Source organism: Passer montanus, unplaced genomic scaffold (genome assembly GCF_014805655.1).
Source record: "Passer montanus isolate IOZ18808 unplaced genomic scaffold, ASM1480565v1 scaffold40, whole genome shotgun sequence".
In the NCBI taxonomy this organism is placed as follows: domain Eukaryota; kingdom Metazoa; phylum Chordata; class Aves; order Passeriformes; family Passeridae; genus Passer; species Passer montanus.
In genome coordinates, this window is record NW_024368819.1 from 6,075,456 (window position 1) to 6,100,772 (window position 25,317).

Consider the following 25,317-nt stretch of genomic DNA (forward strand, 5'->3'; position numbering starts at 1 on the left):
CAAAAGAATGTCTAGTGATATTTTAAAAGCAACTTTCATTCCAGATTGTCAAGGAAATAGTAGTTGTAATAATTTTGATGTAATGCAACTACATATGTGAATGCTAAAAATTATCCAGTTAAATAATAGAAAATATTGCAAAAAACCCGAATAGATTATGGATGAGAAGACAAGAAAGCTTTCCTGAGAAGATCTAAGATTTAAACAGCATACCAGTCACTACATTGATTGCTATTTTGTATGAAAACTTGTAGAAGAAAAGTAATGCTAATCACTTAATTGGCACTTGCCTTGTCAGAAAAATAATTCGTTTCCTGTTTATATGAAAAATTTACATACAGATAGGAATCTTCTCTTTACTGTGTAAATATAACTTCAAATTTTTAGTAGCTTCAAATTTAAAGACAATTTTGCAAGTGTTTTTTTTGCTCTCTTGAGACCAAGATGGGCCTTAATATTTTTGTACTTTGTACAGAACTAAGATTCTGCTGTTCCAGACACAAAGATGTCCTTGACATGACATCCTTACATGCTGGAGATATCAATGAGATGGATGTGATCCTCATATCCAAGCTGGCTGGCTACTTCTTGAAACTCTTCAGTCAAACGAATCAGCCCAAGATCCAAGTTAAACTCTGCAGGGAATTCCAAAATCCAGTATCTGAAATTCAGAGACAGCAGTTAAGAAATGCCCAGAGACTCAGGTATAACATTCAGTGGCTGCGTATATTTTACACACACTTTTTTCATAGGACTTATTTCAGGTCCACTGTTTAGACAGAGGGAGTGAACTCAGCCTGTTTCCTCTGTAATTATTTGTGACACACAAGTGGCAAAAGCCACTTTATATTTTAAATTTTTTTGCTTAACTCACAACAGCACAACAAAGCAGCATTCTATTGAAATGCAAAATTGAAGTGGTGATTCAGGTGAGACCCACAGGAGGCACACACAGTGTCCCGACTCAGGCTGCCAGGACACCCAGATTACACTTGCACTTAGCCCCTGTCCAAGCGAGACAACTTTGTCTGCTCAGAAAAGATTTTTCAATGAAAATGCAGACGTGCATTTGGGTGGCAGTTCCACCAGGATAACTGTGTAAAGCAGATGTAAGCCACATAAACTCACATGCAAAACATGCAAGCCCCTCCTCTATGGAAGGGGGAGTGGAAAAGGCTTTATCAGCCCTGACTTCTGTAACCCTCTCATTTTCTTCTCAGTGATGTAACTTCACCCAGAGGAAGGAGGAAAGAGCATTTGTTTGAGTGAAGCAAGTTTGTGATTACTTAAAAATTCATTCTTTCTCTTTTACAGAGAAATGTTCCTACACCAGAACAGCCCAACACATGAAAGCTTTCCCATGGAAACAAGGTCAGAGCAGCTGTTGCAAGGTCTGGAACACACCCAGTGTGTAAAAACCTCGGCGTCACTAACAAACTCCTGTCACCATAAATTATGTAGGGATTGCAAAGGACTGCATGAACTGAAGTCTACAACCCTGAGACAATTTTTTTCTCCCACACTAAGTTACAGCTGGGAGCAAAATGTGTCTCCCGTCTGTGTGGCAGTGAACTTGTTGCTCTCTGGGAGGCTGATAAATCATAACACTCATGATCCAGATTAATAATAACTCAAGTTTGCTGTCAGCTTTTGAGCTCGATGCAGTTAAGTGTCTTAAAAGCTGGATGGCTCAACTTAATTGTTTTAAACACACAGAAATTCCCTCTTCACTGTAGAATGGAGACCAAGTAAAAAACCCAAACAAAATTACGTTGATAGAATTAACAGAACCATAAAACCAAAGTGCTAGAAGACCAGAAATGTATTTACCTCATGAAGTAGCAGATTTTCAATCTGAATTCATTGCAGTTCTCCCCATCAGCATCTCTGTAAGTATGTCAGCTAAAGAAAGCTTTGTGTGTGTGCCTTGACTCAGCAATGTTGTTTTTATTCACTGGAGGCTAATACTAGAGCAGCTGAATTTACAAAAGTATTAAACTTTTCTTCTAGAGATAACCACATTATGCCTCTGATTTTTCATTCACTTTCACAATGTCTTAGGGGCAGAGACTATTTCCTGGCTGCCCCTTTTTTCCCCCCCTATCAAAAATGCCTCTGTTCTACAGGTCTGAATATTCTGCTGAAAAGCTTCTTGCCAGCTCTGGCTAAGCAAATATGATAATAGTTATGATTACTGAGTTAAGAGGTATAAATGATAGGTACGTACTTAGATATCACTGAAAAGTCATAGTACTCAAAGGTCAACCTGCTGTGATACACTTGAAAAATTATCTTAGCCTCATATTTACAGTAATTCAAGGTTGATGCATAGTTACTATTCTTGTACATACACAGAAAGCCTACAAAGTCTTTATGTGAGCATAAAGAAGTTCATGAACTTCCACCTTCTAGGTTGAAAATTCTCCTCTAAACCTTGTCATTAATTAATTGGCACATTTTTACAAGCAGTCAGGAGAACAATCTGCTTTGGACACTGTGATGCCAACTTGCAGCACTTTGTGAAAGGATATGTGGACAGAAGCTTGCCAGCCAGCTCTGTCGAAGGCAGATACCACCGGTGCATTAAAAGAAAGGTTCTTGGCAAATGGCTGGAGCACGGGTCTCCTTTGTCATCTGCAAAAGAGAAACAATGAGTTAACCCCACCACAGATGAGGGGAGCTTTTACTCTTCAAGCACAGTCAGACAGAAGGGATCAAAAGTGGAAATGTTGACTTGTTATCTAACAAAAGGGTAGGAAAGAACACCAGAGCACAAAAATGCCCCTTGAACAGCAGCTTGCTAGAATGCAGTCACAATTATTTAAACAAAGGAAAAAACCCAAACCAGTTCAGATAACAGGCCACAGCTGAAAAAAATAGGGCATGGGCAGCACTGTGCTAACTTTATATAAAGACAGTGTCAGCAATCTAAGGGACAAATCCAAAATTAGTCCATCAAGAGGGCGGGAAGATGATTTATGTACAACTACTTCCAATATTTATTTTATTGCAGCTTTATAGCTTTAAGTTAGCAGTTGAATTATTTTGAAAAATGGATCTGCTTCAAGCAATTCAATGTTAAAGCAGCACCTGGCACCTCATACCTGTGCCCAAGGTCACATCTCCAGCTGCCTAATAGAGACTCTTGTGTCTTTGCAGTGTAGCCACTGAAACTACACAGAGTTATTCCCTGGCAGATTGGCTGACCATCAGTCTTCCCCAACATCTGCAACATTAGATTATTCTGTCTGTCACTTTTTTCTGGAAGGCAGGAGATGATGTGATGTATGAAAACAGGAGCCACATATGGACCGTGCTTGTTAAGAAATTGTGTATACAAGGAAGAGACACTATTTCCAGACAGCAGACAACAAGTGCATGGGATCTGCTAATACTTAAATGAAGTTCTGAGCAACCAGTTTGATGGTGGCCTACAGAAATGGATGTATGGGATTCACTGCAGCTGGTAGCAAGGTCTGTCCATCCATCAGTTGTTCAATCTCTCTCACCTCTAGATACTTGTTTCTCTCCACATGGCATATAAAATTAGTACTTCATTCCAATCAAAATCTGTACTGCATCTCCAAGGAATCTAAATGTAGCTTTGTGAATTAAAGCCCCATTTGAAAACACTTAAGATCATCCATGAACTCATTTGACTGTAATGTGACCAATAATCATGATTAATGGTGTTATGGATCAAGGTCTTTTTCATCACTTCTTTCCCTCAGATCTGGTACATCACATTCTAACAAGAGTAAAAAGATTACATGAGCCTTAGGTCATATTCTTACCAATTATTGCATGATGATTTGGAAAACCTTTAAAAAAATGACTGGTCAAAACCACAGCTGTGTAACCACTCAAGACAAAGATCAATGCCAGAAATAACTCCTTGAATAATTCATCTAAACATTTCTCTTGGTAAAGGCCAGTATTGTAAAAACCACCATACCCACAATTGTGCATTATCTGTATTAAGAAAATTTAATACAGTATGCATGTGATTAAAATTCTGGCTTGCATGATTCTGGGCCAAATTGAAACATGGAAAATTTTACAGAACAGAAATGTTCTTAGCCAAGAGAAAGACTGGCTAAACCAGAGAACAGCAGGACTTATATTAAAAGATTAATTTCAATAACAAAATAATAAAATATTGAAAGAGCATACCAAACATTTCAATACAAGTGTTCAAAAGCTCATCTAATGTTGCAGCCTTTCCAAGAGTGTTTGACCCCATTGTCTTTTAATCGTTGTCAAAAAATAAGAGACATTTTCACCAAGTAGAAGGATGCTTCTTCAAATGCCCAGCTTTTTCACTTTATTTTGTTGGTTGCATTCTTAGCTGGACTTCAATGAAAATCTGAAGAAAGTAAAAGAAATCATAATTATACGACTATAAGGAAGAATTCTCAGGATGCAATTCTTACAGTTCAACTCATCTTTTCTACAAACTGCTTTTTCCCCCACATGAGCATGTGAAAGATAGCCATAAGCTTTCCCTACATTCCAGCTTGTGTTTTTATGCATTGTCCAATTGTTTGTCCACTAGCACAAAATAAATCCATAGCTGGGGTGATAAAACAGAAACCAGATGGCAAACGAGGGCCTGCATGTACAATGACGCACATTTTGTTCAAGTCATTCTATTTACACTTGATAAGTCACTTTTTGTTAATAACTCTGCTTTTATGTTTTTAAGCATAACCATTTTTCCCCCTGAGGTTACTGGTTCATGATAATGCTAATGGTCTTAATTGGCACAGAGCACATAAAGTGTTTAATGAAGTTCATAGCAAACATTAAACTAGCAGGCAATTTTTCAGAGGACCTTAAGATCAGCTTTTTAAAATAAAATAAATCTTCCCACAGTAGCTGGGCAGTCACAGAGACCTGAACACATACAAAAACTTCTAATAATTTTATTATACATCTACTATGCATTTAAATATAAAATATCCGTTTACCTGAAGATGCACAGAATACTCTGTTATAAGTTTTCAGAAGTAATTTTACAGGTGATATGTAAAGAACAAATCAGTACTTTATTATCTATCTGTCACTACTGCCTGATCACACCAAGTGTTTGAAATGTGACAAACAAGTACATCCAGCAACTTGTCTAGAAAACAATAAGCAAAGAGTAGAACTGAAATAGTCCTTGAAGTGAAACAACAGGAATTTAGGAAATTCATTTTCAGAAGTCATTGCCCATAACATCAACTTTTCGCTGGTCATGCAAAGCACTGATGAACTGTATACCTGCTATAATTCACCTGCAAATACCAAGTTTTCTAAATCAACCGTAACACAGAATTCACACTGCAAACCCTGTCCTTGTAGGGCTGGCGTTCTTCACCCTTTTTACAAAACCACCCTGGCCCCCTTGCCACTGGCCAGTGTTGCAATGAACACAGAGTGACACACTGAGATGCGTCTCTGTCTGCTTGCAGCCCTGCAAATGTCACTGTTGTCTGGCCACCCAAGGGACACCAGGCAGTGGCAGCTTTAGTGGCCCTGCTGGTGCTACTTCAGCCAGCCAGCTCACACCCACAGCACAGGCAGGCGTGCTCCTTCTTCAGCAGAAGGCAGGGCCAACACATCCTGACACCACTCCCAGAAAGAGGAGAAATCCCTTCTCATTCAGGGCAGGTCTGCACTGCTGAGCTGATCTGGCATGACTGGCCTGCAGCTCTGTCAGTGAAGTCTCTCAGGTTCCAAGCAGGCTTGGCATGTGTCAGCTGCTCATTGCTGGTCTATGCTAGGTGCCACCTGCACCTCACCTCCATTTAGGACACCACTGACTGGCCAGGGGTGCTCTGGCAGCACAGTGCACTGCATCCCAGCACCTGGAAAATGTCCTGCACTGGACACTTCTTTATAGACCCAGCCTCTGAGTCCTGCAGTGCTGAGCCTGTTTGAAGCATGCAACAGTGTTTTGCTTGGAAGAACTTCAAAATATTCTGTTCAGCCAAAGATGCAAGTCCTGTGGGGAGCAGCTGAGAGAGCTGGCATTTTTTAGTCTGAAAAAAAGGTGGACTTAAGGGACACCTTACCACTCTGTAAAACTGCCTGAAAGGAGCTGGTAGCAGATGGGGATAGGCCTCTTGTCCCAGGGAACAAACAAAAGAATGAGAGGAAATTGTCTCAAGTTCCACCAGGGGACAAATTTAGATTGGATATTAGGGAAAACTTCTTCACTTGCAGGCTGGCCAAGCACATGCTGCCCAGGGAAGTGGTTCCCATCCCTGGAGGCATATAAAAGATGAGTAGATGTGGCTCTTAGGGACATGGTTTGGTGATGGACTTGGCAGTGTTTTGTTAATGGTAGGATTTGATGATCTTAAAGTCATCTTTTCCAACCTAAACAATCCTATGATTCTGTAGCATTATTTTTAGCTGTGTTCCTACAGCCAGGTTCTTTCTGGTCCCATCCAGCAATGAATTCAGACATGACGCTCTCTTTCCTGAAGCCGAGAGGATCCTGGAGGATGTAAGCACAGCTCATGGAACAGGGAGTTTCTACCAGTCAGTGCACACACAATGCCTCAGTCCAAGCCAGCCAACAAGAAACTTGACCAGAGAGGTGCAAACATTAGATCCTGTCCCTTCCTCCTAGGTGGAAGAAAGCACTCTCCTCTGAATTTGGTGGTGCAGAGCCCTCTCTTTAAAGAACATGTCTGTTTTTCTCGGAATCACACAGAGATGCTACTTGCAATGAACAGAGGGGGAACTAAACTAATCCTTTCACACAACAGTAAACAGTAAACAGTTAGTCTTTCTTCCCAAGACTGTTTATGTATCTAAAGTGAAAAAATTAATAAGTAATCGGAGCATTTGTTTGGTTTGCTTTCAGAGTTAACCAGCAGCTGTGCAGTGTTTTTCAAGATCACAACCTTGTACACATAACTTTTGCTAGAATTGCACTTTGAACATTTTTTCCCCTTTTTGACCGGACCCAAATCCTTCTCTAAGTGCTTTAATAACTGGTGTAATTTTCACAAAGCCAGCTATCTAGCTCTTGCAGATTTATCTGACTTAGGTTTTCTTTCAAGAGGAGAAAAATAAAATTATTTGCCATTTCAAATATTTTTTAGTCAGTGCTTAAAAAAATGAAATGGGGGAAAACTATTGCATTTTCTGTCTAAGCCTAGAAAATTGCTGAGCATGAGTTGTAGAACAGATTTGATCTGGCTTTTGAATTCTGTTGGCATTACCATCATCCGTAAAATATAGCATAGGACAGGTCATCTCTGTCTTCCATTGACAACAGTATAAATGCAGCCATATGGTAATTAACAAGTAATTCACCTGGGTAAAATTGAAGGTTTGGTGTTTTTCTTCAATTTTACAACAACTACATGAGTAGCAGACACCTAGATCCTGACAGTCCAGAGGTGTCCTGCCAGACAGCCTATCTGACTTCTAAAGGTCAGAGCATTATTATTATAATGCTTCTTAAAGAAGAATAAAGCATTTCCACCCAGTGAAGAACTGGCTGACTGGGTCTGAGTCAAAACCTGCTATCACATCTCTTGACTGCAGACTCCAAAACCCACAACCATTGCATCATTACTTGTGTGATCAAGCACTGCTGTTCTACTAAAACAATAAGGAATTGTCTATAACCATGCCACAATGGTATCCAACCACACACCTGTAGAGATGGATGAGTAAAATACAACTCTAAATTTCATCTACATAAATCAAATAAACTATATTCTGTAAACAGTTCAGTGCAACAAAGACACAAAATTAAAATAAAATAGAATCATCACAGAGGATTTTTTAGAAATAAACATTTTAAAAGTTTGAAATATGTGACTATTATTGAAAAAAATTGATTGCCAAAAATGCAGTTGGACTTTCAAACAAAGATAACTTTGAAAATCTCTGCCTTCCACTGCTTTCCAGCATAACACTTAAATATCTAATTGCCATCCAACTGTTTCAGGGAATAATTGCTCACTATAATGAAACAAATAAATTTTTGCCTCATAATGGAATTATGAACCCAATTGGGTTTACTGTGATTAACATGGACTGTTAAGGACACAAGAGGCACACAGTCCTCCACAGCCACTCATCGTCATTTCTTTATCAAGCCACTTGGAATGACAGTCTCCCCTGCAAGTCTTGCTGCTAACCCACCCCATGCTGGGAAGAGATTTCAGGGGATAATCAGGAGTAGGTGAAGACTGCAACAGCAATACCATCAACATAGACCTTAGCACTCACTCAAAGCCAACAGCTTTTTCTCCTTCATTTAGACAATAGAAACAATCATAATATCCCTATGAACAAAGTCACGGTGTCAGGCATGTCATGCTTTATTTTATGCAATATTTCTATCATGGGACGTGCACTTGCTCCCTAGGAGGAAAGCAGAAACAACTGCAGTGATGTGCTCAGAGGTTAGAAGTTTGCCATGGACTGAACTACAAAACAGAGTTCCTTCCAAGTCCTGCCATCACCCCAAGTGCCACATGCACATGGTTCATCTGAGCAGATGGGTTTCCTTAGTACTTTTGTGCAGTGTAATTGCATTTTGTGTTCAACATTTTGGAAGTCTTGAGATGATGTTATTGCGGACTGTCCTGATAGATACTTGAAACAAGTATGTAGGCTGTGAGCTCTTGAGACAGATGTGGTCAGGTGCAATACATTAGTTTTTAGAAGAAAAAGGATACCCTGCTAGCAAACTTGTAATCTTTTACAAAAGCACCAAGTGATGTAAACAGCATGAAGCCAAGGTTTAAACCAGTAAAACCAAAAGACTTCAGTTCTACTGCTGGAGGTTACTAAGGGGGGGTCCACACCCACAACCTACAGCAGTTTAAATAATATTAAAATGTCAAGCCTGTACAAATCCATGTGTGGGCACTCCGTGTGTGGATTTCAGGCAAATTGCATCGTTTACAGGTGCAAACTAAATCAATAAGCCAGTTTTAAATAGGCTTAAATTTGACATATGGGGTAATATTTATTCAGCTAAATTAAATTCAAGCAGCTTTTTAGTCAGGCCAAATTAAATGTACCTTAGTATTTCCCCCATTTATTAAAAGTGGGCTACTTTCCTTCTACTTAAAGACAATAAATTGTGGCACACACAGAGTCCCACCTTGGTACAGAGGTGCCTCTATGGGTCCCAGTTTATCCATAAACTTTACAGACACCCCCACACACAAGTCTCGTATTCTTTACAAGATTAGGATATTCTTGGGTCTTTAAATAAGCCAGACCTCCCCTCCTTCAAGCCTACAAAACACATCAGTGAATGCTTGCATTAAACAGCTTCCATCTGGCAGCTGGAGGACTGCTAAGTGGGAGCAGCTCAACAGGGAAATTGAATCAGTAGCAGTATGCAGAAAAAGAAGTTGAGAAGAAATCATGAGTCCCATGAGACAGTTTAAGGATCCCTTCCCTTGCTACACCTCTTTCCATTATTCTGCCTTGATCAAATCCAGGGCAAGCTCGTCAGGACAGAGGTCATCTGCTACCCTGTAGATGTAATGGAGGCTCTCACAGTAAGACCCTTTCCTGTTATTAGTCTCCACAAATATTAGTGTAATTACCATAATAAGAATCCCAGCTGGGACTGCACCTTTGCCTACACAGATGCAAGCAAGACATCTGTTTGGGCTCAAGTCAGCACAGATCTTAGGTTGCCTACTGTGTGGTTCCTGGAGTTTGTTCTCTCCCAGCAGTTTTGTATTTCTTGTAGCTGGTCAGTACCAGTTGACTTATTACAGTGGTCTATTTATTATTTATCCTTTATTTATTACATATTTATTTTATATATATATAAAACATATATATATATGTTTTATTTATTACACAGTTCTATTTCTAGAAAACTCTGACCGAGTGACACGGGGTCAGGTTTCTTCAGGGTGTGACACAGGCAGGAGCTGGACACAGGACAGGGCAGAGATGCTGGGCTGTCAGGGAGCCCAGTGCCACTGCTTGTGCCCAGCCCATGACCTCAGCCACCACATGCAGCTGGCTGCAGGATGGCACATCTGGCTTGCCAATGACATTTGTTCTATGGAACAGGGACACAGAACAAGGGAGACATTGTGGCACTGCTCCATGAATGCAAGATACAAGTCATGCTGTGGGCAGGAGAGAAATTAAAATGGAATATGGGAGTCCTGGGCTCACCTGACTTCCCAGGGCCCATTCACCTTCGTTGCACACCTTCAGATCGTAGTTACACAATAAACCACAGTGTCTACAGCTGATTGCTTTGATTCACTTTTTTGTTGTTTTTGGATCAAAGGGAAACTTCAAAAGACACTGAACAACAGAGTGGAAGTCTGTCTTTGAAAAGAAGATAGGACAGGTGGCTGGCTGAAGCCAATCCTTTGGTGAGACAACCAGCAGTGCACGAGGTCAGGGTTTGTACTCAGCAGTTTCTCTCCACTGCTGTTCCCTTCTGACTCTGGTCCTGTGCTCCAGCATGGGTTCTCTGTGGGCCACAGTCCCTTCAGAGGACTTATTCTTACTTACTCTTCCATGAACTTATCAATGGGCCAGAGGCTCTTTAGGGAAGTTCCTGCTCTGCCATGGAGCACCTGCTTGTCCTCTGACCTTATTATTCCCTCTCTTCTTCCCTCCTCCTGTCCATTCCCTTGTTTTCTCTGTGTTTCCACCCTCCTCAGAATTTTCTGCCTTTTCTTAAATATGTTTCTCCAGAGGTGTCACAAACTTGGCTGATGGTTTCAGCTGCATGGGGTCCCTTGCAATGACAGCTGGAAGTGGCTGTGTCTGACACAGGGCAGCCCCTGGCCTTCTCCTACAGAGGCCATTCCTGTAGAGTGTCTGCTCCCAAAACGTGGTTGTTTTCATCCAATATAGCCTCTAAGGGAAGAGCACTTGTGCCTTAGCACAAAAGTATTCAAGTTACAAATACTCAAAATATGTTTTATTATGCTTAATTTTGAGAGATGGCTCCACTAAGCTTAATATTTACTTTCACAAGTCACCCAATCAACACAGAAGGGTATCATAAGCCATTTCAAGCCCTAGACATGTAGTTTTTGATGAAAACAGACATTAAATTAATAGGGCCACAGGTAAGAGACCAAGTGGATATATGTATCCACTCCCATGGACTACCCAGGTGTTAGTTCAGACCCACACACATAAGACCATGGTGTCTTGTACAAGTTCATAAATTATTATATGGAGTACAATACATGCTGACCTAAGGTAAAAGAGAAGCTTACAGAAATCATGAGGAATGCCAATGGACAGTCACACAACCAAAAACTTTCAGTAATCAGAAAGTCACTTGATTAAGGCTTGAGCTGCTTAGATAGCATTTTGTTTAGCATTCTTCCTGAAACATAACCAAGGGGGTTTCAGAGACAGCATAACACCTCTACCACCACCACCCCCCGGTTTTCTCATTATAATTCACCTAAAATAATAGACAGCTCAATAACTGGATTTGTAAAAACAACAAAGGTTACATTTCCAATTGCAATACTAGCATTTTATCGAATTGGTTATCTACCATACTTTAGGTTTGTCCCATCCACTTCTATATTTGTTTCCTGTATTTACTTTGTTGGTATTTGCCTCTGTAATTTAACTCCAGCTAATAAATTGCAGGAAAATCTGAGCAGACATCCTTGGTTTTTTCCATATACTATGCTGATGACATCTTCCACTTTCCATGGGTCAAGGTTGCCCAGAATGCATCAGGTTAAAAGGGAGAGCTAAGGAAGACTTTAGTTTGTTTTCAAAAGAAGGAAAACTCCCAGCCATATTTCTCAGTAGATTTGTCATGATTTTGCTATTCCCAGTAAAGTCAAATGATCAACATTAGACATTTGATTAACACTGTGACACCAGGGGATGCAGGTCTTCTGAGAATCTTTGTGCTTCAGACACATCAGAGATCTCCAGCACCGAGGGAGAGGACAGCAACAGCAGTAAGAGTTTCACACACTCTAACTCAATCTTTTTTCAAAAGCCAAGCAGGACACCATCAATACCTCTTACAAGTTATGCTACTTGCCTGTAAGCCTTCTGAGAAACTCTTGGCAAGAGTAAGTCTGCTTTGTTAGTCTAGTCAAGTCAGGGTTAAAATACATCTTATCAGCATATATTCACAATTCAATACACTGTTACATGCCTGTAATAAGGCTGGTCCAGCCCAAGTAAAAACCAATAATTAAAAAAACATCCAGGGAAGTAATCAACCCTTCAGTTCTGAAAGACAAATCCCCAGAATATTTATTACCATATATCTGTTACAAAATATTTTAATATTTTATTATTGTTTACCTTAACCAGCTATGTTCTATTCAAGACAAGCTAGAAAAATCACATTTATTAATTAGATTACTAAGAAATCCTAGGCCCTATCTGCCTAGACCTTCTCATATGTTCAGCTTGAAAATCTACCACAACACTTGTTATGTCTTATTTTTAACTAGGCCAAAATTTTTCAGTAGTAGCATAGTCACTGGGCAGTGACCTCTTTCAAGCTATGAAATATTCCAAGAGTTAGGACAGTTTTAGAAATCAGCACTGCTTTTAGTTTCACACAACTTTTCAATCAATTCTAAGGCAAAGAAGAGTCATAAGAGCATGTAACTTGTATTAGAATTCAGTAAGTTATCAAGGTATCAAGTTCTTGTCTAACAAACCCATAGCTCCTAAATAATTTTTTCCCTTAGAAAAAGCTTTTTTCATTCCATATCATCCTGTAATTTCCAGTTGTTTCCCTCTGTGGACTAATTACTCATGGAACTTTCTGGGCCCCATGCTGGGGGACAGCCACACTGCAAACATCGGTGCCACCCTTTGTAACGATGCCACAGGAATTACAGACACATATGGAGCTTCTCAAGCCCACCAAACTCTACAGGCTTCTGCTGGTCACCCAAACAGTAGAGATTATAGCTGTGTCCCAAAAAGTAAAATTTTAAAACACTTCCCCTCTTGCACTGACCATGTCTGCAGCTATATTGTATCAAGTTAAAACAAAATCATTATCTGCAGTCACAGATACCACTAGGCAGAATTCACCACCTCCTGCTTACCTGCTATCATTTTCAGCAATGATGATCACATTTGTTTTCTCACTCTTTCTGGTTCCTGGCCTTTCCCAAACTGAAGAGCTGCAGCTACTGTACATCTACTAAAAGCAAGGGTATCACCTTGTGAAAAGGGGACGCTAAGTGCATGTTCCATTTTTTCTTCTTCAGTCCTGTTAACCCCTATATTCCTTCACATCTCTTCCCTTGAATTCACAATCTATACATACCCTAGTGTGAGGAGTGGGCTCCCTGTGTAGTGAGAGCAGTTTTGCCACTGACCTTTCCTCCTGTGACTGCAATCAAAACCTAGATTGGCTTCAGAAATGTCTCGACCACATATTTACAGCCTGGGAAGTACTTATCAGCACTGTAAATTGAGGGCAGCAACTGGTAAAACAATAAAGGCAGGAAGAGGCTTTCAGAGACTTAAGTAATGGGAAACTGGATGTCTGAGATGGAGCAAGACAGAGTTAAAAGGACAGGGGACAGGACAGAGCTTTGGCTGCTTTCACTCATTTGGCTGTTACTGTGCATTTGTAATCGGATAATCCTTTGTTTTCCCTTTGATGAGCGTAGAAAATGGTTCACATGTAGCTGCTATTTCCCCACAGACCTGTTAATAGATCCCACACGAGGAGTGTGGCTGGGCCAGTTGCTAATGGCCAGCAACCCTTCCCGGTCCCTGGCGGCAGCTGCCATCCATGGGGAGCCCTTGCTCTTTAGGGAGAGAATGCAAATGCAAATGGCACGCTAGGAAGGGGTGACAGACACGCATGGCACAGACAGACAGACCTGCTGTGTGACCCTTGGAGCCCATGCAAATTGCAGCCTCCTGCACGCTCACACAAAGCAGGGCGCCTGGCTCGGGTGGTTTTGCAGCTGCAGAAGTCACCAGTGCCTCACAGGCAAGCAGGCCTGCAGGGAGCTGGTAGAGTGAAAACACAGCCCGAGGTCAGGAGAGAGACAGTATCCTTCTTTTTGGAATTCTGTCAGCAGATGCTGGGCATCAAAATACATAAGCAGTTTCTCATCTCTAGTTATTATTTTTGAGTTTCCCTTGGGAAGATGGGTGAAACAATGGCAGCTTCAGATTTCTTAATGATGAAAAGAGATTTTAAACACAGACATACAGTGCTTCTTGGGCCACTTCAGAGTTTTTTTAAATACTAAGCCTCCAAGAGAGAGGAGCAGCAAAGAGGTTGTTAGCTGGTTTCAGTGCATCTGACTAGATTTTGTACTCTTTTTTTCAGAGGTAACAAAGCAACCATCAGTGAGCTGAGTAAACTTTGCTTCCTCACAAAGCAGTCTGCTAAGAAACATGCACTGGTTAGTACAAACGTGAAGAAGCAGCAAACCTCTAAAACTGTTTGTGATACAAGTAAACTTTGCTTCCTCACAAAGCAGTCTGCTAAGAAACATGCACTGGTTAGTACAAACATGAAGAAGCAGCAAACCTCTAAAACTGTTTGCGATACAAGTCTACAGAGTACAGGATATGAGAACAGTGTCCCCACAGTACAGGATATGAGAACAGTGTCACCTATATTCCTCTATCCAAGCTCTTGGACCAGAGTGAGTTTTATTAATAACCACGTACCTTCCTAACAATAAGACAGCTTGCAGCCAACAAGTTAAATGCCTTCTTTAAAAAGCGAGTGATGTGCTGTATATAAAAATATACAGAACAGCAAGATAACTTGAAAAAGGGGAAGGAGCAGTGTAAAAACAAAATCTCATAGAAAAAAGAGGAAAAGTGTCTCACAGTTCCTGCTTTAATAAGTAATACTTCAAACAAGCAACTTTGATATTTATTTTGCCAATATTATTTTGGCAGTTATATATTTATTGCATGAAAAAGTATCTAACACAGGATTGAAGCTACAAAAATATCCCACTTCCACAGACACAGAACACACTACTACCACAGGACTCCAGAAAAACAAACCTTATCAACACCCTTTGGTTAAGTTTGCAAAGCTCATGTCTTAAGATACAACACTGTAATCCTTTAAAGCTCATGGATGCTAAGGATTCACCATTATTTGAAAAGCAGCAAGAGCAGATGCCGTAGCTGTAACAGCTGAGAATCACATACTGCACCCAGTACACGTTTGGTGTGGTAGATAAAACCCTGCCAGTTAATTGGTAGTATAACAACTTTGCAGAGGCCAGTTCAGACCATCCCAAGCAACTTGAAAGACTCTTATTGAATTAATCCAAACGTGTTTGTTTTGAATTCATAGAGGACACCCATAACTCTTTACTCCTTAGCATATAATCATCAAATTTAAAGAACCGTATCAGGATTTCCTTACAGATATGCTAAACTCCAATAATTAAAAAAACCCATATATATATATCCTGCAGCTATGTAGTAAAGGTAATATCAAATGAAAAATGTGGTCAAGTAAAGGGAAGAAATTAAAGGGTGAAAGATCTTGATTTAAAAGCTGATTTAGAGGCTTAGAGACTTGTTTTTCTTCCCTCAGTGTTTACCATTGAAAGACTGGCTGCCATCCTTTTCAAGTTTACTTACAGGAGCAAACTATATTTCTATAAGCACTGGTAAACCAGGTAACCATGCTCAAGTCAAATTTTACACCAATTTCTAATTCAATATCATTAAATCAGTTCAAGTATTCAAAAAGGAGATGGTTTTGAAACACAGACAAGAGGCAAACTTAAGATACATTAATCTGAAAACCACATCTCTTATTTTAGTTCTGCAACATGAGCTGAGAACTAGATGCAAAAGAAGGATTAAGAGCCCAAATCCTGGTTCCCATTTACTTCTACAGCCTGACGCCAGGGGTATGTTGCTCAGCCTGGTCTCCCACTTCTCACCTCCTCACCCCAAAGGCGACTGTCTAGAGCTTGTAAGCTCTTTCTGCACTCTTGATACCAAAGTCTGAGTCAGTAACATCAAGAAGCTCCCTCCTTAGGCCACTCCTAAATCCTTTTGGGATCTGTACACATGAAAGTCCCCTGCCTTGTCCGTGTTAAGCATCCTTTAGTCACACCTAACATGTCAATCCCACACTACATAGGTGCAGTCACAATGCCCAAATTCTTTTTCCAAGAGCTCTGAACACTCCTTAAAGCTATGAGAGGTACAGGACCAACTCTTCCAGCTAATGGAAGGATTGCAGACCTCACACTATCTTGGCTGAGACTACAGAGGAGATTTATCATCCTCAGAACCTCAGTTTAATTCCATATGACTTGAAGTCTCTTAGTCTCTAGTCTGCAGGGAGCAAGCAAGCAAGAGCATGACTTGTAATCTAAGGGGATGAGCATTCACTCAAGAGGAGGGGAAAAAGGTGAATTCTAGTTCCTGCCCCAATTCCCACTTAAGATAAAAATATACAGACAGTCAGTCAGTAGGGCAGGGCCTGGAAACCAAGAGTTTTAGGAAGGGTGGCAGCTGTTCCAGGAAGTATGTGTTCATGAATTCAGCAAAGTAGAACATGAGTAAGCAAGCTAAAGCAGGCAAGACATCTTTAGCAGAGGAGATTGTTAGTCTTTTAAGGAAGCTATTTCATGAACAGTGTGATAAGGCTGGAATGTCATGGCTATTCTGATTTGGAGGACAAAAATCACTATATATATATATCCAGATAATGAGCTGACTCAAGCCTTAATTCAGCAAATTCTTTCTGATGTAGTTTTCTCCACTGGTAATCAAGTATGAATTTGCATAAGCTGGGCTTTTTTTACTTCCCACTAGCAACACCAGAATTTTCCAAACACCAGAAATTTCCCAACAGGCTCTGGGCTCAAACAATGCATTGCTGTGAAACAACCAATTTACCAATGTGTGCCACACAAACCAGCACCAGGATTATGGACTGGGTGGACCAAAGTGAATTATGGGTTATGAATAGAAGCCTTTCTGTAATAATGCTACTTCAGATTAGGGAAATTCAATTTGTTGAGACCAGATTTTTAGCTGGAAAAATGTTCATCTTTCTAAAGAACATTACAACATTAAAGAGCATTACGACAAAGAAGATATGAACCTTTGGTCATGTGTCAAAGGCAGCCTTATCAACATGTTTAATAAGCATGCAAATACCCTCATACAAGCCATGTTCAGTCTATTTGACCATATCATGTATGACTTACTTAAATTCTAGCCTCTGAGACTGATTTCTCTGTTGAAAATTGTCAACCTGTTTCAGGCATGGGGAGTAAAATATACTCCAGAAATAATGGAGAGTCCTTGCTCATCTCAGAGATCTTGCACTCCAGACCCCCTTGCACAAGCCCATCACTGCTCTGAGTGGGACAGGTTTCCACAGAAGGGGTTGAAAAGAGAGGCAGTTTTAACAGGAGTGGAAGGGGCTGTATATGGAAATGTACTGATATATATATATAACATGTAATATCAATATGTGTATATCAGCTACTGTATATTAAGCTTGGTATGACTTTTGTGGTAGTCCAAAGTAGACATACTCCTGGGTCATTAACATTAAACTTATGTTAATTTAAGATTATACAGTTATTTTCTCTTTGCAGGAACTAAATATACGAGGTATCTGAACAAGAATAGCTCAGGTGTCACTAATTTTGCACATATTATTATGCCTGGCAGGTTCTGAAGATGCTGAAGCCCACTCCCCTTGCCTGAGAAACTCCACATCATTAGTAAGGAGCATATGCATAAATCACATATGGTGGGAGAGTACTCTGTAGAGAGAGTCAAACCATTTCACTTATTTGAATGTGGTCAAGGGGAGCAGTTATTCAGAGAAGTGAGACAGCAGATGGCCACCAAAACAACCAGAGCAGTTCTCAGGGGTAATTGTATTTTCTGCTGAGCTGTAAACATCAGCCTTGTGGGTATTTCCACACACCTACACGTTGATCCACACACTTAGAGGTTAGCTGAGCTTTCTGATGGGATCTCTCATGAATTCAGCTCAGCAAATACCTATGTATTTGCAGGATTAGTCTTTGTAGCTGAGCTGGACTCATCAAATCTGTTTTGTTGATGTTGCTGGTGCTTGTAGCTGCTAATCTTTTACATCCATTACAAGAGAAAAGCTCCCCCCCTGTCACAAAACCTCTATTCTGGTGGTTAGGTGGTTTTTAGATATGTTATACCAATAAGAAAACCTATTAATGAAAAAGTACTACTTCACTGGCTATTCACATTGAATAGAAAAACATAGAGAAAAGCAAAGAAGAGCAAAACCAGAAGACCTGAGAATTTGTTTCAGGCTTTTGATTCTAACTCTAAACCTTGCTATTTCTGACTTGTTAGAAAGGGCCAACTTGAAAACAAATTTATCAAATTCAGCAGCAAAAAGTGAATATGCCATAAATATGTTAAAAGGAAACACTCACTTGTTTAGAGTACCTGTACAAATGTATTGTAGCTAGGCCTGGGTAGCTTAGGAAGAAAAGAAAACGACACAAGTGCCCTTACAGTATTTTTAAAAGTAGTTTCCTCTCTTTATTCAAGAATATCCTGGGAGGGGCTCCCTGGTACAATGGCGTTTTCAACTAGAGAGAGGGGCTAGCACAACTGCAGCTGCTCCTCAGTGCATGTTTTGATATGGAGCAAAAATATACCCACAAGAGAACTGCCAGGCTTCCCTGATCATTTCCTCAGAGTAAAGGGAAAAGATTTAACAGGAATCTTATGATGCTCTCAATGATCAGGGTCTGCAGTGAGCTTCTGCACAGGGACAGCAATGTCCTCACTGTTACCCAATGTCCCATACAACAGAATAAAAAACAATTCAGGAGGAACTTTCAGTTACATATTGGGCTTCCTAGAGGCCCATCAAGGGGAAATGCAAGGGCAGAGCCCTTCCGAACAAAGAATGCTGAGATTTAATTAATGTGCTTCATGCCTATGCAGACCTGCCTTGACTTACATTAACTTAATGAGGGTGTATATTCAAGAAGCTGAGCATTGTTTTTTATGAGATCAGGATTTTATAAAATAGTATAAAAAGGTAGTGGTACAGAGGCTGTGTTTTCTGCTCAAGTGCAAAATCAGTGTGTGCCCCAGTGGTGCTCCATGTCTAATGTTGCAGTGACAGATATTGCAGTTAGAATTCACGAGAAAAGCCAAAAAGTGAGGAGAGCCTGAAGACTGCACTTATTTCTCAAAGTACACTGGCTGTGTTTAACAGTAAATATTCTTGACAAAATGAGTTAGTGATAAGGATTGAAACAGTTACACTCTTGAGAATCTTGCAATGGTGATCAAGTTTTCTTCATTTTGTGGACAGAGATTTGAAAAGTCTAATCATGAGCCCTGAATTTAATTCAGAATCAGATACAGTAATGACAGCTGGAAGCTGTAAATAAAGCAGGGGTTTTTTGTCTTAAACTTTGCAGATCCAAGTGATGAGTTATTCTCCTTGATTGCAAATTACCTTTATAACCAACAGTAAAGAGGCACAAAACTGAGCTCTCCCACCACATTTCTTTGTGACAATTTGCTACCACTATAACAAGATGTGTTAAGACATTACCTGAAGACAAGTTCAGTAGTGCAGTTATCCAGTGTTTACTTTGTAATCATCATTTTGTCTCTTTTATATTACACCCAATTCCCAGCTGTGCAGGAGAATTAATCAGCTGCACAAGAGGTGTGTATAGGTGGCTCACAGTCCAGCAGGTGCAGAGCCATGTGGCTTTACATCAACCTCCTGCACCAACACTGGCACTGTGCTTGTGGAGAAGCAGGGAGGAAGAAGTTACAGCAGGTATGGACTGAGCTCATGTCTGTTTTCTGGTGGATTTGGGGTTTAACTTTGTTTTACAACAAGTCCTGGCGAGTTTACTTATCGCAGAGCACTCATTACAAATACAAAATACAGTGTCTGCAAACAAGCACACCACGGCATAATCTTACTCAAAATCAGAATTCCTACAGTTCTGAAGAAAAATAAACTTATTCTGGGATCAGTAATGAAAAGTGACAGGAAACAAGTTATTCTCCCTGCCCCACATGGAATGAGGATGGGGACAGGCTGGAGGGGCCCCATTGCAGCCAAGTTGCCCAGGGCACCATGGGCTCCTGAGACAACGCTGGGTACCCCAGGAGCTGGAGGCCTGCTCCTTTAGTGGTGTTCCACAGCATCCCCATGGGATGCTGCAGTGTGCTGAGAGTGCTTCAGTTCTTGGTTCAAAGGCAGTCTACCCTTGGAGACACAGGCAGGAAGCCACACAGACTTCTGGTTTTGTGAACAATTGAAACTGATTGATATTTTCCCATAAAATTTCCAATTAACTGTCAAAATCATAAACTATGGTTTAAAAGAAAAGTCCTCAAAAATTAATGTTTCATTTTCTTATGAAAGAAATATTTCAAAAGCTTATTCTCCCCACGTTTAAAGGAGAGACTGCATGCAACCTGTCAGTTTTTACCCTTAGACCTTCCCCAACAGGACCCCACTGCTCTGTCTGCCCCTCTTTAACCTTCCACAGAGCACCTTAGTCATATCACATATCCATCACTCATTCACCTGTTCCTGTTCCTCCTAAGTCTTCCTCCAAAGAAATCTGATTCATCTCTATGTAAATAATTGATCAAAAGTTCCTTTTTATGTATCCTACACTCTGGTTTTGAAAGAAAACTTCAGACCGTAAGAGTCAAAAATTATCAGACAGGGACATCAATCATTCATGAAGCAAAACCACAAAACATGCAAGTATCCAAAAAGAAATTGAACTAAGAACTTAGAAATTTAGGAGACTCCCTCCCTGTTTTTTACATTTTTTCAATCTTCACAATCTAATTATGCATTATTATTCAGAATGGCTCAATAATATCTTAATCAGTACATCTTCAGTCTTCCTGCATTTCTCTACTTGTACCTTTTCCATTAAAAAAAAATCAAACCCTCTCTCATTGACCCTCAGAAAGAAACCAGTCACAAGCAATTTTGCTCAGATTACACTGTTTTGAGGGAGCACCTCTATCAATTCCTTACACTAGTACTTTTAAGGCAAACACTGAAATTTCTCTATACTCGAGTTGCATCACTACCTATTGACTAGCTCTACAGAGAAAGGAAAATACATAACGTGCAAAAGTCATCATAAACAGCCTCCTCCCTCCATCATCTGAGTAAATAAGCACCATAGTCCCTTCCTGGCTAACACGAGGGTAAAACACTTTACCTGCCTTGTTCCTGCAAGACCAAAAACAACGCTGTTGATCACAGGTCAGAAAAATGCAGGCAATCTGAGCATGAATGACTGCTTATCAGTGAAGTTTCAGAAATATGCTTCACTCTTTCAAGCATTTTTATGAAAGGTCTAGGATGAAAATGGGACAACGACAAAGCAGTGACAGTTTAGGAGAAAAAAAATCAAAAACAGAGAAAATCACTTACTGTACTTGGTTCTGCAGAGGTATTCAACACAAACATCACCCTTCCTTGTCCAGCTGCCAAGTGCTAAAGCATGAAATGAGCAGCTGTTTCCTTCAAGCTGGGGCTGTGTGTCTTAACCAGTCACATGCCCCTCCTGATAAATCTCACTGCCGTGCCAGGAGGTTAGAATCTGAAGATCATTATTCCCCCTATTAGAAAATCCTTTTCATAATAGCAGCCTTTGCTAAAGCATTTGACTGGAACGCGGCACTATGTGCTCCATAACTTCTGGTTTTTTGTTGGTAGGTTTTTTTTTTAATGACTAACACCAAACTGTAGATAAGCCTTAATCGACAGTAGGGGCAGCACAAGTGGAAAGTTAAACACATCCCCACTGATGGCTTCAGGGTTTTTTCTGACTTCAGACTTTGCTGTGTTTTAATACAGGATTTTAAACAGCAACAGTAAAATTTAAAACTGTTGTGTTCCTAGTGTCTTTAACACCAGGCCACTCCAGTGATCATGCAAAATATATGAACAATCCCCACTTTTTTGGGGATTAGGTGTTCTTAAGGATAATATTACAATCTTTTATGTTTGGACAGTAGAGTGATGAATATTAATACTAGAGATAATTTTAATTTTGGCATCTGATGTTTTTACATCACGGATTATGTGGCTGCATTTTGCCAGACATTGTATAGTCAGACTGAGACAGACCCTTTGAGGTGAGGACTATCAGTCTAAACAGAGAGACCAAAAAAAAGCATCCTTATCCCCATGTTCCCAGATGTAGGACAAATGAAGGAGAAATGCTGAAGTCAAGAAAGGAACAGGTTTTGCTGGAATTTTCCAGGGTGATAGGTAGTCACACATTACTGAAATTCACCTGAGACTTTACACTTAACTCCCTTTAGCTTGGTCACACATTTAAAGATATTTAGGTATTTAGGGACAAAGGCGTACAGTCAATGGTATTTCAAGGGTGAGGTGCAAAAGATAATTTTCTCAATTTCTGAAATTTCCCTCCCGCATATAGGATACACTGTGCTGAAACCCTGGCAGTACTGCAAAGTGGCAAGATTGGAAGTATATCACTACAGGACAGGGTAATGGTATTTGGATATTTGGTAAGCAATCCAGATCCTGCAAGACAGCACGGTCTCATTGGATTACAAAGGGCATTGTAGGGTATTTTTCTGAAATGCAAACTGCACCAATAGATAGTGCTGCAACCAAGATTTGGGCAAATTAAAGGAATTTCTCAGAGCCAGGTGCCTGTTTTTAAAGTGGATAAAATAGAATAGCATATCTAACTGGCACATCTATCAGAATCCAATGAAAGCCAGCAAATCCCTGAAGATGAAGTCTGCAGTGACAAAGGGTAACTCAGGTCGCTTCCTTCGACCTTACCCAGCTCTTCATATTATATAAACCAGCACATGGTTACAAAACCATGCAGCCACCAGTGCTGCCAGCATAGCCTGGAGCAGGGAAGAAGCCCTTGTGCTAATACCCACACCTGCCCTTGTGAGCTTCTCCTGTTTCCTGGGACTCTGGAGAAACAAATTTCCAGAGAACAAACTCCTGCCTTGAAGGAGCTCTCGCAACCCAGCCAGGCCTGGGTGTAGGTGGGGAGGCTCTTGTCCAAGCCTGGGGGGCGAAGGAGCTGTGGGATTGGGGTTCCTCCTCCAAGAGCCTGAGCTTTGTATGAGACCTGGCCTCCTCTTGGCCCGAGGAAGGTCAGAGCAGAGGGAGGAGGAAGGCCTGGGAAACGGGGAATGTTTGCTGCAGGTGTGTCCTGGTGCGCAGTCAGGCTGGCAGCACCTCAGCAAGCTGCTCCAAGAGACTGTCGCAGGGCATGGGGCTCTGTGACCCAGCACAGCTGCTGAGGAGGCTTTAAAAAAGGAGGCTGTAAAAACCAAGAATTCAAAAATGAAAAATAAATCCACGAGGAACGAGATAATTTAAATTTAGGCCACTGGAGGAGTGGTAATTTCCAAGGGGGACCGAGAGCTGCCCTGGCAAAACTGAGTTGGAAGTTCCAGCAGGCCCTGGCCATGGATTACAGAACTGGGTGTGAGCACCTGGCCTCGCTCAGACAAAGGAGAAGGCACTCACTGTGCTTTAAGGCACAGCCCATTGACCAAATGAGTTATCCTTGACAAATGCCATTTCATTTCCCCTAAAATGCACTGAGATCAAGGGCAAGAGAACTTCACATGCAACTTTAAAATTAAATTAAATACTAAATTTCTTTACAACTTTGAGAAAAATTACTCCTTGTTGATACTGAAGAAAACATGACTGAAATGTGTTCCAAAATAATCTATTTGTCCACAAATACAATTTTTATTACTTTGTCCATTTCTCTGATTATGCAATATCAACTGCACTCTTTTCCATTTATCAGCACCCATTCATATAATTGATTAAATACAGGTAGTGCCTGGGCCATTTGAAATAGCACAGAGTACAACGTCATCACTCTGCACTGAATAGCTGTCTCTATTTGGTAGCCACGCTCCACATAGGAACATAATTTGATGATAATGACTGAATGGCAATATTCTACAAACAACTTGGGATACACTCCCTAAAAAGAAAAGTAGCCTTTGTACTTTCTGAAATGAGTAGCCAAATAAATTGATTTTTATGGATCTGTAAATACTTCCATAAACTGCAGTTTATGTGGGAAAAAGTTTATCTATCCTCATGCTAGACAGACAGCTTCAAGTCATTGTGAAACAGAACAGAGAAATAATTTGGGTGTAATTCCTGAAAATAAAGGTCTTTAAATTTTTGTGGAGGTTTTCTTTTTTTTTTTCTATTCTTTCCTGTTTGTTAAAAGAAATACTGACATACAAAAGAAGATCAGGTAGTTAATGCAGCTACAAAAAAATTGTGTTCTTACATCTATCAGATAGCATCTTAAATATGAAAAAGCTTTGCTGTGTGGAATACAACAGTATTCTGCCTTCTCTTTCTGCTGAGAAAACAAATGTAGACTGGATTGAAAAGGGTGCATTTCTTTCTCCATGGACATTCATTTGTGAGTAGGACACGATGATCCTTGTGGGTTCCTTACAACTCCAAAGATTCTGTGATTAATGCCTCAAATAAAAACTGGCAGATTTCTCAGCCATGCTGAAATGAGACCTGAGAAGTACTGAAAAGAAACAACAAAAAATAAGCACAGTTAGCACTGAATTGTGATAGGAATGTGTCAGGTAAAATTTTTAATGTCACATAGTATAGTACAGATAGCTTTTAGAATAGCCTCAAGGAGCTAAAGAATGGAACAGCTGTCCATTTTGGTTTGGGTTGAGATCAGGAAGATTTCTGCTTTTACTGATGCTGGATAAATAGATCCAGAGCCTCTCCTTATGGTAGGAGAGGGTTTATTTAATGGGTTTTTTTAACTGTTGTTTCTCTCTTTCTATATTCTATTCTCCATATGGCAGTTATGGACCTCTGTTTTGTGGGTTGCCTAAAAATGTCTCTTTTCTGTTAACATGTTCTTCTGGAATGTATGGAACAGGTGTAAGACTCTCAGTGGACATAAATGTCAGGTTATACTAACTGCAAGTCTGTGTTACTATATTTGTTTACTAAATAGCTGCACTGTATTTGGCCTTTTAGGACACACAGAACTCAAACCTAACAGACAAACTGCCTGCTTTGCTGCTCTGCCTCTGTCCAGACATTACATAGCCTTCACTATCAGCTGAAGTGAATGGAAGCAGACCATGGAAGCCTTCACCAGACAGGATGCTTTATAAATACCTAAGTCTGACTAAAGGGGCTGCTATAAATAGTGCAACAGCTCTTGCACACAGCTTCCAGCTGAAGGACATATGAGGGGCATATCAGATAGGAAGTTTTGCTGAAAATACTGCATATAAGGCTCTCAACCT

At 40.4% G+C, this 25,317-nt stretch overlaps 1 protein-coding gene across 5 annotated transcripts in view; it reads right to left on the reverse strand.

Annotated features, from left to right (window-relative positions):
• The window catches only part of RASGRP3 (RAS guanyl releasing protein 3), a 61,720-nt gene that overhangs the window by 24,201 nt on the left and 12,202 nt on the right, over positions 1–25,317 (reverse strand). For 2 of the 5 annotated variants that reach the window (XM_039719013.1, XM_039719014.1), the window contains 4 exons: positions 4,174–4,366; positions 2,532–2,634; positions 1,831–1,893; positions 530–661 (listed from right to left, as the gene is read on the reverse strand). In XM_039719013.1, the coding sequence (XP_039574947.1) occupies positions 530–661; positions 1,831–1,893; positions 2,532–2,634; positions 4,174–4,243 (368 nt within the window). In that variant the 5' untranslated portion in view covers positions 4,244–4,366. Of the gene's footprint in view, positions 1–529; positions 662–1,830; positions 1,894–2,531; positions 2,635–4,173; positions 4,367–21,421; positions 21,546–25,317 lie in introns of those variants that run through there. The other 3 variants (XM_039719012.1, XM_039719016.1, XM_039719015.1) reach the window with 3 other exon arrangements.